The sequence below is a fragment of the Oncorhynchus mykiss genome, chromosome 9, assembly GCF_057628025.1.
Source record: "Oncorhynchus mykiss isolate SJ-2025 chromosome 9, ASM5762802v1, whole genome shotgun sequence".
In the NCBI taxonomy this organism is placed as follows: Eukaryota; Metazoa; Chordata; class Actinopteri; order Salmoniformes; family Salmonidae; genus Oncorhynchus; species Oncorhynchus mykiss.
The window spans coordinates 73,223,637-73,240,407 of record NC_143030.1 but is presented as its reverse complement, the minus strand read 5'-3'; the positions used below and the strand labels follow the sequence as shown (position 1 = coordinate 73,240,407).

Genomic DNA, 16,771 nt, shown 5'->3' with positions numbered 1-16,771 from the left:
TGTGGATATAGATACTTTTGTACCTGTTTCTTCTAGCATCTTCCCAATGTCCTTTGCTGTTGTTCTGGGTTTGATTTGCACTTTTCGCACCAAAGTACATTCATCTCTAGGAGACAGAGTGCGTCTCCTTCCTGAGCGCTAAAATGGCTGCGTGGTCCCATGGTGTTTATACTTGCGTACTATTGTTTGTACAGATGAATGTGGTAACTTCAGGCGTTTGGAAATTGCTCCCAAGGATGAACCAGACTTGTGGAGGTCTACAATTTTTTTCTGGGGTCTTGGCTGATTTCTTTTGATTTTCCAATTATGTCAAGCAAAGAGGCACTGAGTTTGAAGGTAGGCCTTGAAATAGATCCATAGGTACACCTCCAATTGACTCAAATTATGTCAATTAGCCTATCAGAAGCTTCTAAAGCCATGACATAATTTTCTGGAATTTTCCAAGCTGTTTAAAGGCACAGTCAACTTAGTGCATGTAAACTTCTGACCCACTGGAATTGTGATAGAGTGAATTATAAGTGAATTACTCTTTCTGTAAACAATTGTTGGAAAAATGACTTGTGTCATGCACAAAGTAGATGTCCTATCTGACTTGCCAAAACTATAGTTTGTTAACAAGAAATTTGTGGAGTGGTTGAAAAACTAGTTTTAAAGACTCCAACCTAAGCGTATGTAAACTCACGACTTTAACTGTATATCAGTGACTCCAAGTTTACATCAGTATCATGGTTATTATATGAATATTTGCTCATAAAGGCGTTTCCACCCCTATTTCACACATAATACATTTTACCTACTCAAAACGATCCCGCCATCTCTTTGCCCAAACGAGAAAACCCTCGAGTGTCAGCCCTGCCTCCATAGCCATCTTTCATTGAGGATTGTCATGTGTATCCTACCAGAGTCCTTAGCAGGATAGTTTTAAACCCCTTTAATGCTTAGATGGAAACCCGGTTATGGTAAGCAAATAATTCCTCCATAAAGCAGCTATCAGCAAAGTCAGTGCTCGTGCTCTGTATCCTGTTTGTGGTCAGGAATGAGAACTGCAATGCCATGCCAATTCAACTGTAAATATACAAAATATTCATGTTTTGATCTCATCTGTACTCCTTTCCTCTGTCTCAGGAATGAGAACTGCAATGCCATGCCAATTCAACTGTAAATATACTGTATATTCATGTTTTCCTCTGTCTCAGGAATGAGAAATGCAATGCCAACTACACTACAGACTTCATCTTCGCCCTCTATTCTGAGGAGGGCAAAGGTGTCTTCGACTGCCGCAAGAACATCCTGGGACACATGCAACAGGTCAGTTAACAGTCTGCTCACAAATGGCACCCTATTCCCTTTATAGTGCACTACCTTTGACCAGGGCTGTGTTCAAAGAAGTGCTCTATGTAGGGAGTAAGTGCCATTTAGGATGTAACCACAGTTTCAATTAATTACAAGAGTGCTCCTAATTGGGTTTAATTCCATTTCAAGTAATTCAATTGAGAAAGTAATCTGAAATTCCAATTTTCCCTTATTACTTATAAAACTTAACCAGAACATGAAGTACATAAACTTTAGTTAAGTAATCCAACCTCAACTCTCCCCTCCCCTGTACTCCACTCTCCCCTCTCCCCCTCTAACTCTTCCCCTCTAACTCTCCACTCCCCTGTACTCCCCTCTCCCCTCTAACTCTCCCCTTGTCCTCCACTCTCCCCTCTCCCCCTTTAACTCTGCCCTACCCTGTCCTCCACTCCCCCTCCCCTGTCCTCCACTCTCCCCCTCTAACTCTCCACATCCCTGTACTCCACTCTCCCCTCTCCCCCTCTGACTCTCCCCTCCCCTCCCCTCTCCCCCTCTAACTCTCCCCCTCTAACTCTCCCCTCTCTTCCCCTCTAACTCTCCACTCCCCTGTCCTCCACTATCCCCCTCTAACTCTCCTCTCCCCTGTCCTCCACTCTCCCCCTCTAACTCCCCTCTCCCCCTCTGACTCTCCACTCCCCTGTCCCCCCCCCCCCCCCCCCACCTTTGTCCTATTCTCTCTCCCCAGGGCGGAACCCCGACACCTTTCGACAGGAACTTTGGTACAAAGATGGGCTCCAAGGCTGTTCTGTGGCTCACAGAGAAACTCAAGGAGATGTACAGACATGGTAAGACAGGCTGTGGGGTGTCACCATTAAAAAATACTGAGATAAAGGAATGAGAGGCATATTGCTGCACCCAAATACACATCGTTTTGAATTCACTCTTAGAAAAAAACGATTCCAAAAGGGTTCTTCGGTTGTCCTCATAGTAGAACCCTTTTTGGTTCCAGGTTGAAATATTTGGGGTTCCATATAGAACCCTCTGAGAAAAGGGTTCTACCTGGAACCTAAAAGGGTTATTCAAAGGGTTCTACAATGGGGACTGCCGAATAACTGTTTTAGGTTCTAGATAGAACCCTTTTTGGTTCCATGTAAAAACCCTTTTCACAGAAGGTTCTACATGGAACCTAAAATAGTTCTACCTGGAACTAAAAAGAGTTCTACCTGGAACCAAAAAGGGTTCTTCAAAGGGTTCTATTATGGGGACATCCATATAACTGTTTTAGGTTCTAGATAGAACCTTTTCTAAACAAGAGTCTAAGTTTTTACCTACTGATACCAGTTGTTAGTTTGTCTCATTGAGTATAACGCCATGTGACCCCATCTGTCACCCTGCCTTCTCTCTCCTCCAGGTCGTATCTTCGCTAACACCCCAGACTCTGCCTGTGTGCTGGGCATGAGGAAGAGAGCACTGACCTTCCAGCCGTTGGCTGAGCTTAATGAACAGACAGACTTCGAGTAAGATCCTTTCATTCTCAGAGATTTCTTCTTAGAAACCCAAGGCACTATGACGCTAAAACATGAGAGTGGCAGTTGCTGACTGTTGCTCACTCTCCTCAACATTAATTGAGTCATACTTTAACACCCTGTTCATACTGATCCACAGTTCAAGTGGATATTGTGAGTGCATATCCCTCAACTAATATCTGTTTCGAAAAGGAACATTCCTTCTTCTCTTTCTGACTACATCACTGTTTTCACATTATGTATGTAGACATAATGGTATGTAATGATTTAAAGGTAAAAAAGTGGTGAAGTGTCCATTTAACATCCCTCTACCCCCCCCCCCCCCTCTGCTGTCCTGTCCAGGCACCGCATCCCCAAGACATCGTGGTGGCTGAAGCTGAGGCCCATCATGAAGATCTTGGCTAAATACAATATCAGCCTGGACACATCTGAGCATGCCCACATGGAACATGTGATCAAGAAGAGGGTGTCGATGCCCGCACCACTGATGAAGAAGCACAAGGAGGAGGTAGAAGAGGAAGAAGAATAGGGGGAAGATGAGGAGCAAGAAGAGGAGGAGGAGGAAGAGGAAGAAGAGTCATTTATTTGTATTAAATTTATGTGTGTTTTACATGTATGTTTCTGGATGAATTAATCATCTGAACCAGAGTTACATTATTTTGTGCCCGTTGTTTCCTTTCTGATCTCCTTGGTCTTCTCAACTATTTTTCCTCACATACTCTTTCTTCGCGTCTTAATCAGTGAACTCGGTGGGCTGCCCTGCTCTGGGAGCCAGTTTTGCCTTTCTTCAAGAATTAAACACTTGTTACTATTTTGACTCTTGTGATTTATTTTTCCATGGCTTACAGTATTTTAATGCTTTTCCTTTCCAATAAAACAAAAGTGCAAAATAATGACATTAGAATCATAACATAATCTTAAAAAATAGGTTCAATGTTTTAAGGGGAGAATTGGCTGGTGGCCGCCTTGCAAAATAGAGAACTCACTCAGCATTCAGAAGCTAAACGTGATGATATGCAAAGGAGGGACACACCCAAAGTTGCATGTGTTCTCACATCTCACCCAAACTTGTCAAAGAGGGACCTCTCCATCAGACAGACAACCTAACCTCAGGATTCCTTCTCCATGCCCTCCTACTTCTACTGTCACCTTGGTACTGTATCTTTACATTCATTACCTTTAGGATGTACTCTGTTGTCAGGACCTTGCCTCAACGTTCACTTCACCTGGGAAGTCCCTGATGTCCCCAGCCTGTCTTGCAGAAGGAGATTCCAGAACTGGGAGACAGAGAAGTGGATGTGTTGGTGCCATCCAGGTTTGTCAGTCATTTTTACAACTTAAAGTGCAACTCAAGTCCGAATCCAGCAGACTAAAAGTCACAAGGACACTACTGTAACCTGACTCTTTATCATCGAACTCATGAAACCTCAAGAGCAGGTGACAGACCTGTCATACTAATGGGCCTGTTCAGAAGCTCTCAGGTATGAGATTGTAACATGTCTGTCAAACTTTTCAATTGTTCTTAGTTGAAGAAAACTTGGGCTCACTGGTCAAATCGTGTTGGTTAGGAGTAGGAAACAATATAATTGGCTGCTTTGTAAATATATTGCTAACACTAAAGAGTGTCTTTGGGACTGTATATTTTTTTAAATTGCATATTTTATGAAAAAGTACATTAAACAAACAACATTAATGTATCTCATGCTGAGTAGCATCTGAAACAGTGTGGTGACCCTCTCTCTGTGAAGAGGAACTGAAACTAGAATAACAAGAGTGTAAAACTGTTGAAGACAGCACCTCTCTCTCTCTGTGTGTGTCTCTCTCTCTCTACCTCTCTCTCTGTCTCTGTCTCTCTCTGTCGGTCTCTCTCTCTCTCTACCTCTCTCTCTGTCTCTGTCTCTCTGTCTGTCTCTCTCTCTCTACCTCTCTCTCTGTCTCTGTCTCTCTCTGTCTGTCTCTCTCTCTCTGTCTGTCTCTCTCTGTGTGTGTCTCTCTCTCTCTACCTCTCTCTCTGTCTCTGTCTCTCTCTGTCTGTCTCTCTCTCTCTGTCTGTCTCTCTCTGTGTGTGTCTCTCTCTCTCTACCTCTCTCTCTGTCTCTGTCTCTCTCTGTCTGTCTCTCTCTCTCTGTCTGTCTCTCTCTGTGTGTGTCTCTCTCTCTCTACCTCTCTCTCTGTCTCTGTCTCTCTCTGTCTGTCTCTCTCTCTCTGTCTGTCTCTCTCTGTGTGTGTCTCTCTCTCTCTACCTCTCTCTCTGTCTCTGTCTCTCTCTGTCGGTCTCTCTCTCTCAATTCAATTCAAGGGGCTTTATTGACATGGGAAACATGTGTTTACATTGCCAAAGCAAGGGAAATATATAATAAATACAAAATGAACAGTAAACATTACACTCACAAGATCCAAAAGAATAAAGACATTTCAAATGTCATATTATGGATATATACAGTGTTTTAAGGATGTGCAAATAGTTCATGTACAAAAGGGAAAATAAATAAACATAAATATGGGTTGTATTTACAATGGTGTTTGTTCTTCACTGGTTGCCCTTTTCTTGTGGCAACAGGTCACAAATATTGCTGCTGTGATGTCACACGGTGGTATTTCACCCAGTAGATATGGGAGTTTATCAAATTTGGATTTGTTTTCGAATTATTTGTGGCTCTGTGTAATCTGAGGGAAATACAGTGCAAAGTATCGGAAAGTATTCAGACTCCTTTCCATTTTCCCACATTTAAAAAAAACAGATTATATATTTTTTCCCTCATAAACCTACACACAACACCCCGTCATGAGGAAGTGAAAACATGTTTTTAGACATTTTTGCAAATATATAGAAAAAAAAAAATATATATATACCATATTTACATAAGGATTCAGACCAATTGGTACGAGACTCAAAATTGAGCTCAGGTGCATCCTGTTTCCAATTATCATCCTTGAGCTGTTTCTACAACTTGATCAGAGACCACCTGTGGTAAATTCAATTGATTGGACATGATTTGGAAAGGCACACACCTGTCTATATAAAGTCCCAGAGTTGACAGTGCATGTCAGAGCAAAAACCAATCAGTGAGGTTGAAGGAATTGTCCGTAGAGCTCTGAGACAGGATTGTGTCGAGGCACAGATCTGGGGAAGGGTACCAAAACATTTCTGTAGCATTGAAGGTCCCCAAGAACACAGTGGCCTCCATCATTCTTAAATGGAATAAGTTTGGAACTACCAAGACTCTTCCTGAGCAATCAGGGGAGAAAGTAATTTGTCAGGGAAGTGACCAAGAACCCGATTGTCAATCTGACAGCGCTCCAGAGTTCCTCTGTGGCGATGGGAGAAGCTTCCAGAAGGACAACCATCTCTGCAGCACTCCACCAATCAGGCCTTTATGGTAGAGTGGCCAGATGGAAGCTACTCTTCAGTAAAAAAAAACATGACTGCCCGCTTGGAGTTTGACAAACAACACCTAAAGGACTCTCAGACCATTTTATTTGTTTATCTATTTATGTATTGAAATTTAAAAATATATATTTTTATCAAATTTATTTTTGTTTTTGTTTTATATATGTATATATTTTAATTATACATTTATTTTTAATTTATCTATTTATGTATTGAAATTTAAAAATATATATTTTTATCAAATTTATTTTTGTTTTTGTTTTATATATGTATATATTTTTAATTATACATTTATTTTTAATTTATTTAATTTATTTGAGGTATTTTCTTAACTGCATCGTTGGTTAAGGGCTTGTAAGTAAGCATTTCACTGTTGTTTCCGGCGCATGTGACAAATCAAATTTGATTTGAGATTCTCTGGTCTGATGAAAAAAAGATTGAACTCTTTGGCCTGAATGTCAAGCGTCATGTCAGGAGGAAACCAGGCACCATCCCCATGGTGAAACATGTTGGTGGCAGCATCATGCTGTGGGGATGTTTTTCAGCTGCAGGGACTGGGAGACTAGTCAGGACCGAGGAAAAGAGGAATGGAGAAAAGTACAGAGAACCTTAATGAAAACCTGCTCGAGTGCTCAGGACCTCAGACTGGGGCGGCGGTTCACCTTCCAACAGGACAACGACCCTAAGCACACAGCCAAGACGACGCAGGAGTGGCCTTGGGACAAGTTTCTGAATTGTCACTTTAATAACTCTACCTACATGTACATATTACCTCAATTACCTCGACTAACTGGTGCCCCCGCACATTGACTCTGAACCAGTACCCCCTGTATATAGCCTCCACATTGACTCTGAACCAGTACCCCCTGTATATAGCCTCCACATTGACTCTGAACCAGTACCCCCTGTATATAGCCTCCACATTGGCCCTGTACCGTAACACCCTGTATATAGCCTCCACATTGACTCTGAACCAGTACCCCCTGTATATAGCCTCCACATTGACTCTGAACCAGTACCCCCTGTATATAGCCTCCACATTGGCCCTGTACCGTAACACCCTGTATAAAGCCTCCACATTGACTCTGAACCAGTACCCCCTGTATATAGCCTCCACATTGGCCCTGTACCAGTACCCCCTGTATATAGCCTCCACATTGGCCCTGTACCGTAACACCCTGTATATATCCTCCACATTGACTCTGTACCGTAACACCCTGTATAAAGCCTCCACATTGACTCTGTACCGGTACCACCTGTATATAGCCTCCACATTGACTCTGAACCAGTACCCCCTGTATATAGCCTCCACATTGGCCCTGTACCGTAACACCCTGTATATATCCTCCACATTGACTCTGTACCGTAACACCCTGTATAAAGCCTCCACATTGACTCTGTACCGGTACCACCTGTATATAGCCTCCACATTGGCCCTGTACCGTAACACCCTGTATATATCCTCCACATTGACTCTGTACCGTAACACCCTGTATAAAGCCTCCACATTGACTCTGAACCAGTACCCCCTGTATATAGCCTCCACATTGACTCTGTACCGTAACACCCTGTATATATCCTCCACATTGACTCTGTACCGTAACACCCTGTATAAAGCCTCCACATTGACTCTGTACCGGTACCCCCTGTATATAGCCTCCACATTGACTCTGTACCGGTACCCCCTGTATAAAGCCTCCACATTGACTCTGTACCGGTACCCCCTGTATAAAGCCTTGCTATTGTTATTTTACTGCTGCTCTTTCATTATTATTATTTTTTTGTGGGGGGGGGGGGTTCTTAAAACTACATTGTTGGTTAAGGGCTTGTAAGTAAAAAAATTCACTGTAAGGTGAAAGAGCCCGGACTGGAACCCGATAGAACATCTCTGGGGAGACCTGAACATAGCAGCGCAGCGACGATCCCCATCCAACCTGACAGAGATTGAGAGGATCTGCAGAGAAGAGTGGGAGAAACTCCCCAAATAGAGGTGTGCCAAGCTTGTAGCCTCATACCCAAGAAGACTGGAGGCTGTAATCGCTGCCAAAGGCACTTCAACAACATACTGAGTAAAGGGTCTGAATACTTCTGTAAATGTGATATTTGAGTTGTTTTTTTATTATATACATTTGCAAAAATGTCTAAACCTGTTTTTGCTTTGTCATTATGGGGTATTGTGTGTAGATTGATGACGGGGGGACAATTTAATCCTTCATTTTGGGTCAATCACAGGGTCAGGTATTCTGCTACAGTGTACTCTCTGTTTAGGGCCAAGTAGCATTCTAGTTTGCTCAGTTTTTTTGTTAATGTGTCAAGTAATTATCTTTTTGTTTTCTCATGATTTGGTTGGGTCTAATTGTGTTGTTCTGGGGCTCTGTTTGTGTTTGTGAACAGAGCCCCAGGGCCAGCTTGCTTGGGGAACTCTTCTCCAGGTTTGTCTCTCTGTAGGTGATGGCTTTGTCATGGAATGTTTTGGAATCACTTCCTATTAGGTGGTTGTAGAATTTAAAGGCTCTTTTCTGGATTTTGATAAATAGTGGGTATCAGACTAATTCTGCTCTGCATGCATTATTTGGTGTTTTTCATTGGACACGGAGGATATTTGTTCAGAATTCTGCATGCAGAGTCTCAATTTGGTGCTTGTCCCATTTTGTGAATTCTTGGTTGGTGAGCGGACCCCAGACCTCAAAACCATAAAGGGCAATGGGTTCTATAACAGATTCAAGTCTTTTTTTGACAGATCCTAATTGGTATGTCGAATTTTATGTTCCTTTTGATGGCGTAGAATGCCCTTCTTGCCTTGTCTGTCAGATCGTTCACAGCTTTGTGGAAGTTAAATGTGGTGTTGATGTTTAGCCGAGGTATGTACTGTATCGTTTTTTGTGTGCTCTAGGGCAACAGTGTCTAGATGGGATTTGTATTTGTGGTCCTAGCTATAATATTTTTACATTGCCAAAGCAAGTGAAATAGATAATAAACAATAAAATGTCTCTCTCTCTCTCTCTCTCTCTCTCTCTCTCTCTCTCTCTCTCTCTCTCTCTCTCTCTCTCTCTCTCTGTATAGGCAGACAATGAGAAAGGTGTGGCTGGCTGTGGTGGTTCTTCTGATACACTTCACTGAGCTGAGAGGATCTATGGGTAAGTGGCGATGCACATAGCGAATGGAGAACCCATCCTCTGAAAGGGTGTGTTTTTCACAGACAGACTGCATGCCTCTGTGTCCATGCTCTCTAGGCCTGGATGGAAGATGCCTGTCTAAGCCCACCTGCACTGAGTGTCTGAGAAGCCTTGGCTGTGCCTGGTGTAAACAGAAGGTATCTCAATCTGTTATTATTTTTTACATTTGTTGAGAACATTCTACCAGGCTTTGAATTACTTTGGTGTGGGTTACACTCAAAACAAACCTCCATAGCAATAACATAGTATGTACATACAGTATGTATCAACAATATTCATATTAGTCCTCAGATCCTTTACACGCCTCTCTATTCAAGCAGAAACTTTCAAGCCATCTGTCAAAGTTGTGTTCTGTTGACCTCTGACCTGCAGGATTTCCTGGCGCAAGGGGAGCCAGACGAGCGTCGCTGTGACAGGGAGGAGGCACTGAGAAAGAGACACTGCTCTGACGGACAGGTCCTGAACCCCCAGCCTGCAATACGGAGCAGGGCAGAGGAGCCAATGGGGAACGGGGTCCAGCTAGAGCCACAGAACCTCCACCTTAAGCTAAGAGTTGGTGAGGACTTAGGACTTACACGTATGGACACACGGAAGCCGGGAAGGCACACTCTTAGAGTCGGTACACTCTTAGAAAAAAGGATTCCAAAATGGTTCTGCGGCTTTCCCCATAGGAGAACCCTTTTTGGTTACAGGTAGAACTATTTTAGGTTCCATGTAGAACCCTCCATGGAAAGGTTTATACAAGGAACCCAAATAGGTTCTACCTGGAACCAAAAGGGGTTCTTCAAAGGGTTCTGCTATGGGGACAGCTGAAGAACTCTTTTTGGTTCTAGATAGCAATTTATTTTTCCTAAGAGTGTAGGGACTGAGGACTCACACAGGCAGGCACACACACACACACACACACACACACACACACACACACACACACACCTGAGTCAGTGAAGACTGTAGACAGCAGACAAAACAGGTTGAAATTAGGTCATTAGAACAAGAGAACAACCAGTTCTGGTGAGGATTTAAACTTCTACAAATTATCCCCACTGATTGGTCCACTGATTATTATAGGGAAATCAGAGGACATTTTACTTTGCAAGTATAACTTATCTTAGGCTAATATTATTATTATTATCTCATACAATATGATATTGATTGTTGATAGCCCAAGGCCTAAGTAAGTATAAAATATGTTATGTTTGATCAATGCTCCTTTGATCAATCACATGCACATTTGATGGTTGATCACTTTTCCTCTTATCACCCTCTTCTGTTTAAATCCCAGGCATGCCCCAGTCATTTGAGGTGAGGTTCAGGCGTGCAGAGGTTTATCCCATAGACCTGTACTACCTGATGGACCTGTCTTTCTCCATGAAAGATGACCTGAAGAACATTAGGAACCTGGGACGGGAGGTGGCCACTGCCATGAAGAACATCACCAGTGCTCTCAGGATAGGTGAGTGTCACTGTCCAGCCATTATGGGGCTTTGGAAGGTGTTGCTCTCAAACTTATTGTGTCTGTGCGTCTCAGCTCCATCACTTCCCGTCAACCGGTAAGATTATATGACCCTTGAACAGAGCATACAATTCACCCATCAGCCCAACTCAACCAATTCATGCAGAGGAAAGTTTGCCCACTTTACCGTTTTGATTTGGACTGAAAGTTTATGCCTGATCCGATCGGAACCTGTTGACAATCCCTGTCAGGTTCAGGCTAATCTCATCCATCAGCCGGCTGCAGCAGTTGAGCCTGGGGATGAGGTTCACACTTGGGGTCAAAAGTCTAGCCCTCATAGTGTTTCTCTATCCCCCTCAGGCTTTGGTTCCTTTGTGGATAAGGTGGCGGTACCCTACGTCAATACAGTGGAGGCCAAACTGGCCAACCCATGCATTGAGGGGTACAAGAACCCCTGCCAGCCTGCCTTCAGCTTCAAACATGTACTGAAGCTCACTGAGGATGTTGAAGAGTTTGAGAGAAAGGTGAGCCAGTAGAGTTACTTACGACTTTGAACTCCTTGTAGAACATCACTTCCAACTCCAGGCTTCTTCTTCTTCTTTTTGTCTTATTATCCTTCTTATTCTTCTGTCCTGCGCCATTGGTTCAAGGTATTGCCATGTCAGTCCTTTATTAATTTCCTCTTCTGTGTCACGCCTTTAGGTGAGCAAGCAGAGCATCTCCAGTAACCTAGACAACCCAGAGTCAGGCTTTGACGCCATCATGCAGGTGGCTGTCTGTCAGGTAAGAACGAATGGCTGATTGGTGTTTCAATAGAACTCAGAACTGTATTTTGAAAATAGAGTTAGAGAGAAAACCGTGGAAAAGAACAGCAAATAAGCTTCATTGAGCCTTTATGCACTGGCCTGCCCTAAGTATGTCTAATCACATAGAACAGCATACTGTACATAAAGTCCAATAAAATAAAATCAAATTTTATTTGTCACATGCACTGAATACAACAGGTGTAGACCTCAACAGGTAAAAACATTTTTTTTAAAGTAAGAGATAAGAAAAACAAGTAATTAAAGAGCAGCAGTAAATAACAATAGCGGGGCTATATACAGGGGGTACCGTTATAGAGTCAATGTGCGGGGGCACCGGTTAGTCGAGGTAATTGTGGTAATTATGTACATGCAGGTAGGGTTATTAAAGTGGCTATGCATAGATAATAACAGACAGTAGCAGCGGCGTATGGGGGAGGGATGCAAATAGTCTGGGTAGCCATTTGATTAGCTGTTCAGTAGTCTTAGGTAGAAGCTGTTTAGAAGCCTCTTGGACCTAGACTTGGGGCTCCGGTACCGCTCGCCGTGCGGTAGCAAAGAGAACAATCTGACTTGGGTGGCTGGAGTCTTTCACAATTTTTAGGGCCTTCCTCTGACACCACCTGGTATAGAGGTCCTGGATGGCAGGAAGCTTGGCCCCGGTGATGTACTGGGCCGTACGCACTACCCTCTGTAGTGCCTTGCGGTCTGAGGCCGAGCAGTTGCCATTCCAGGCAGTGATGCAACCCGTCAGGATGCTCTCAATGGTGCAGCTGTAAAACCTTTTGAGGATCTGAGGACCCATGGCAAATCTTTTCAGTCTCCTGAGGGGGAATAGGTTTTGTCGTGCCCTCTTCACGACTGTCTTGGTGTGCTTGGACCATTTTAGTTTGTTGGTGATGTGGATGCCAAGGAACTTGAAGCTCTCAACCTGCTCCACTACATGAGAATGGGGGTGTGCTCGGTCCTCCTTTTCCTTTAGTCCACGATCATCTCCTTAGTCTTGATCACATTGAGGGAGAGGTTGTTGTTGTCCTTGCACCACACGGTCCCTACCACACGGTCCTCCCTATAAGCTGTCTCATCATTGTTGGTGATCAGGCCTACCACTGTTGTGTCATCAGCAAACTTAATGATGGTGTTGGAGTTGTGCCTGGCCGTGCAGTCATGAGTGAACAGGGAGTACAGGAGGGGACTGAGCACACACACCTGAGGGGCCCCCTTGTTGAGGATCAGTGGGGCGGATGTGTTTCCTACCCTTACTTCCTGGGGGCGGCCCGTCAATCCTGGGTCAGCACAATGTTTAAGTCATTGTTTTTATATACTGTAATATTGTATGTACTGTATATGTAGTTTAAAACCCTCCACCCAACCTGTCTGTAGGATGACATTGGCTGGGGTAATGCAACTCGTATCCTGGTCTACACCTCAGACGATATCTTCCACCTGGCAGGTGATGGGAAGCTTGCTGGGATCTACCAACCTAACGACGGGAAATGCCACCTGAATAGCAATGGGCTCTATAATAAGGACACCGTTTATGTGAGTGAACCTTATGTCCGTCCCTAGGAAGCTATCTCTTCTCACAAACCAACCTCCACACAAATGTATTTTAGGACTATCCCTCAGTTGGACACCTATCTCAGGTCCTATCAGCCAATAACATCAGGCTGATCTTTGCAGTGACAGACCAGCATATTCAAAACTATGAGGTAAGGAATTCAGTTACTGAAGACTTGAGTTTGCTCCCTTAGCAATGTCTAAATCTTTTGGATACGGTGTGCCCTAATGAACATGACCCTCAAACTCCTTTTCTGAACCCCCATCCCAGGCACTCAGTGAGATGATCCCCCAGTCGGTGGTGGGCCTCCTGGAGGATGACTCCAGCAACGTTGTTCAGCTCATCTCTGAGGCCTGCAACGTGAGTCTATTTATACCTACTGCACAAACCCAACTATGGCATTTCAGTTGTACTGAAAGATTCATGATGACCTCTTCCACTGATGTCCTCCTCAGAACCTATTGTCCTCCATCCTCCTGGAGCACCGTGATGTCCCACCAGGCCTGGGGGTCTCCTACAACTCCCACTGTGGTGATGACAGGCTAGCTCAGGGGCAGGACAGAGGGGAGTGCAGTGATGTCAGAACCAATCAACAGGTAAAGCAACTGGCAGGTTAAATACTGTGGCAGTAGCAACGTCCTCTAATAATGCCCAGTGAACTGTATACTCAAAAAGCACTGTCAATACAACTGACTCAGAAAAGCCAAGGTATAATTCTAGGTTTGCACTTAGTCATCCACTACAGTTAACAAAAATGTGGTACAGCATGTGGAGACCCAGGGGACCAGACAAATAAAAAACTGCTTTTATGAACCCTATTGATCATTCGACTGTATAGGTCAATTTCACAGTTACTGTGACCAGCTCGAGCTGTCTGTCCAAGACAGAGTCTTTCATCATCAAAGTGCAGGGTATCAATGAAGAGCTGAGGGTTACCGTGGAGACGCTGTGTGACTGTGACTGTCAGGACTCCGAGGAACAGTCATCCCAGTGTCATGGCAATGGAACATTCCACTGTGGTATCTGTAGGTAGGTAGTGGCACCCAACTTACAGCCGTGCTGATTTTCACTATCTTCAGCATTAAGTTGTGTATTGAAGAGAGACATTTCATCATCTTGCTGCTGTATGTTGGTTGAAATTGATGTGGTGCAGACATCAGTGCTTTGTTGAAACCAATAACCTTGATCTTTGGGTCTAGGCCGGGTTGCTGCAAAGGTCTTTGCGACAACTGTTGATGTTAAAAGGGCTTTGAGAATACATTTGACTTATAGAATCACTGTGTGAAGGCCAAAAGCTGAAATGCGTTGGCTCTATTTTTAACAGAAAATTAGCTTTTTTATTTAATTCCATTGTCCTCCAAGAGTTGCTGAATCTCCTCTCTACTTGACCATGGTTGTTTTACAGCTGTGATTCAGGACACACAGGCCAGCGTTGTGAGTGTGAAACACAGCCGGACAAAGACACCAGTCTGGCCTTAGAGACCCTGTGTTCACCTGCACAGACAAACAGCACAGGCACACCACTGTGCAGCGGCCATGGGAGCTGTGTGTGTGGCCAATGTATCTGCTGGGGCCAACACAGGGGCCAACACTGCCAGTGTGACGACATTAGCTGTAACCGTCACAACAACATGATCTGTGGCGGTAAGGGGAAGTTAGGTTTAGAATGGGAGTGTTTAAAATGTCCTTTAGAATGTGTTTATCACCTGGTTTCACTGCTTTTTCTTCTCAACCACTTTAGTTTAATATGCTGAAAATTATTATCCTATCTGGCTCAAAAGAGCTGGAGAGGGTTTTTAGTACAGTCTGTATTGAGATTATTAACGCCCCTGTATGTGTTCTGTCCGTGTATCTGTCTGTTCTGCAGGTAATGGGAGGTGTGACTGTGGTAACTGTGAGTGTTTCCACAACTACACAGGCCCTGCATGTGAATGCTCTACCCTCACAGATCAGTGCCAGACCAGTAACGATGGAATCTGCTCTCACCGAGGACAGTGTGAATGTAATGAATGCCATTGTCACCCTGGTTTCTTTGGCAGCCACTGCACCAAGCCCCTGGCACCATGTGACACATACCGGTGAGATAAACCTGATGTACTATATATGCCACATAGTAGATGCTTTTATCCAAAGCAACTTGTATGTAATCCCAGAGGGAATTGACCCCACAACCATGGCACTCTTACCAATAGAGCTATACAGGACATTTTATCTTCCAAATATTAGTCCATGATCATTTCAACAGGTGCAACGTATTACTTTAGCTACAGTTTTGTTTCCACACTATTACTATTAGTTGGTTGCTATATACTGTATATTTGAGTACGAAGGACCAAATAAAACATTTTCCTTGGTGCGTGTTTTAGGGCCTGTGTTGCTTGCATGTTACATGAGTCAGCCATAAACATGTGTCACCATCCCTGTGGCTCTGCCAAGCCTATCCGCATCAATGGGACTCAATCATTCACCTGTCAGGATGATACTGTACGTTTTAATGTGGAACTCCTCATAAACACTGGTGACATCTTTGTCTACTACACAGATACTCCAAGTAAGTTTTATATTGTCAAACTGTAAATTATAGAATAACTTTATTTTTCCCCATAGAGAACTTCCGTATATTATCCGAAGCCAATCCTAAGCAACACCCATTGGTAATAAATCGTGTATTTTTTGTCTCTTGTCTTGTGGTGTCTTCCTCAATTCCTGAAAGGAGGGATTGACCCATGGATTATAAACATGGGGAAGGCAGTGGTAGGAATCGTTTTACTGGGTGTCATCATGATAATAATTTACCGGCTGATGTTAGAAGTGTCCTACCAGCGGGAGCGTAGAAGTTTCCTGAAGGATAAGGAAAATATCTGCTGGGAAGACGTGAGTATAAGAAAAGAGAGAAAGGGACAATTATAATATGCACCATCCAAAAACACAGTCAAAAGTAGAAAAAGGCAGCACGAGTGTGATTCAAAATGTGAGGCATTTGCTGACCCTTTGAAGGACAAAAACTATGTTGATGGGTTGCTAGATTTATGTGTTATTTCCTACATTTTTTATTTATTTATTACAGACTCAAAATCCACTGTTCCAAGAGGCCAAGACAACATTCACCAACCCCATGCAAGTGTTGGAGCCAGATGCAGATTGTGCTACATCAACCTTTGGAAAATAAAACAAATGTGATGTGGTCTATTATGGCTCAGCTGAATTGTTGTAGGAGATATGATACTTGGTGGGATTTTTATGTGGCTGGAGATTTTTTGTTGTTAAATGTACATGTGAAAGAACCCAAGGAAAGTGGTGTTCTACTTTGTGTATGAATAGTAGCTTTCATAATCCTGCCAAAATGTAGAACATCACATCACACTATATCCAGTGATCCTCTGATATGAAATCAATGGTTTAGAAACGTTATAGCGACTCCCCCAAAAATGTGTTGCCATTCTTTGATAAAACGTACAAAATGTATTGTAGCCTACAATAAAAGTACAGTATTTCAAGAAAGAAAAGACGCTACTTGTTTGTATATCCGTTTGTCAACCGGAAACAGAAAATACGAACGTTCCTAAGG

General features: G+C 43.4%; 2 protein-coding genes across 5 annotated transcripts in view; both read left to right on the top strand.

The window, feature by feature from the left end:
* Positions 1-3,630, top strand: part of LOC110532739 (ATP-dependent 6-phosphofructokinase, muscle type) — a 34,818-nt gene extending 31,188 nt beyond the window's left edge. Inside the window, exons 18-21 of the mRNA XM_036988808.2 lie at positions 1,197-1,308; positions 2,039-2,138; positions 2,705-2,810; positions 3,162-3,630. Coding sequence (XP_036844703.2) covers positions 1,197-1,308; positions 2,039-2,138; positions 2,705-2,810; positions 3,162-3,348 — 505 coding nt within the window. The 3' untranslated portion in view covers positions 3,349-3,630. The remainder of the gene's footprint in view (positions 1-1,196; positions 1,309-2,038; positions 2,139-2,704; positions 2,811-3,161) is intronic.
* A 218-nt stretch (positions 3,631-3,848) lies between these two features.
* On the top strand, positions 3,849-16,709 carry LOC110532738 (integrin beta-7). 4 transcript variants are annotated; one of them, XM_021616853.3, is made up of 17 exons: positions 3,849-4,134; positions 9,274-9,347; positions 9,444-9,523; positions 9,759-9,942; positions 10,669-10,839; positions 11,200-11,363; positions 11,542-11,622; positions 13,026-13,184; positions 13,259-13,354; positions 13,474-13,563; positions 13,659-13,799; positions 14,042-14,232; positions 14,609-14,847; positions 15,071-15,281; positions 15,570-15,754; positions 15,920-16,077; positions 16,271-16,709. In XM_021616853.3, exons 2-17 carry the CDS (start codon positions 9,281-9,283, stop codon positions 16,370-16,372), a joined length of 2,319 nt encoding a protein of 772 aa, XP_021472528.3. In that variant the 5' UTR covers positions 3,849-4,134; positions 9,274-9,280; the 3' UTR covers positions 16,373-16,709. The 4 variants fall into 4 exon arrangements, with proteins under 4 accessions (XP_021472528.3, XP_021472526.3, XP_090041887.1 ...); XM_021616851.3 differs by having other exon boundaries at positions 15,917-16,077; XM_090185761.1 differs by having other exon boundaries at positions 3,849-4,300.
* The last annotated feature ends 62 nt before the right edge of the window (positions 16,710-16,771 follow it).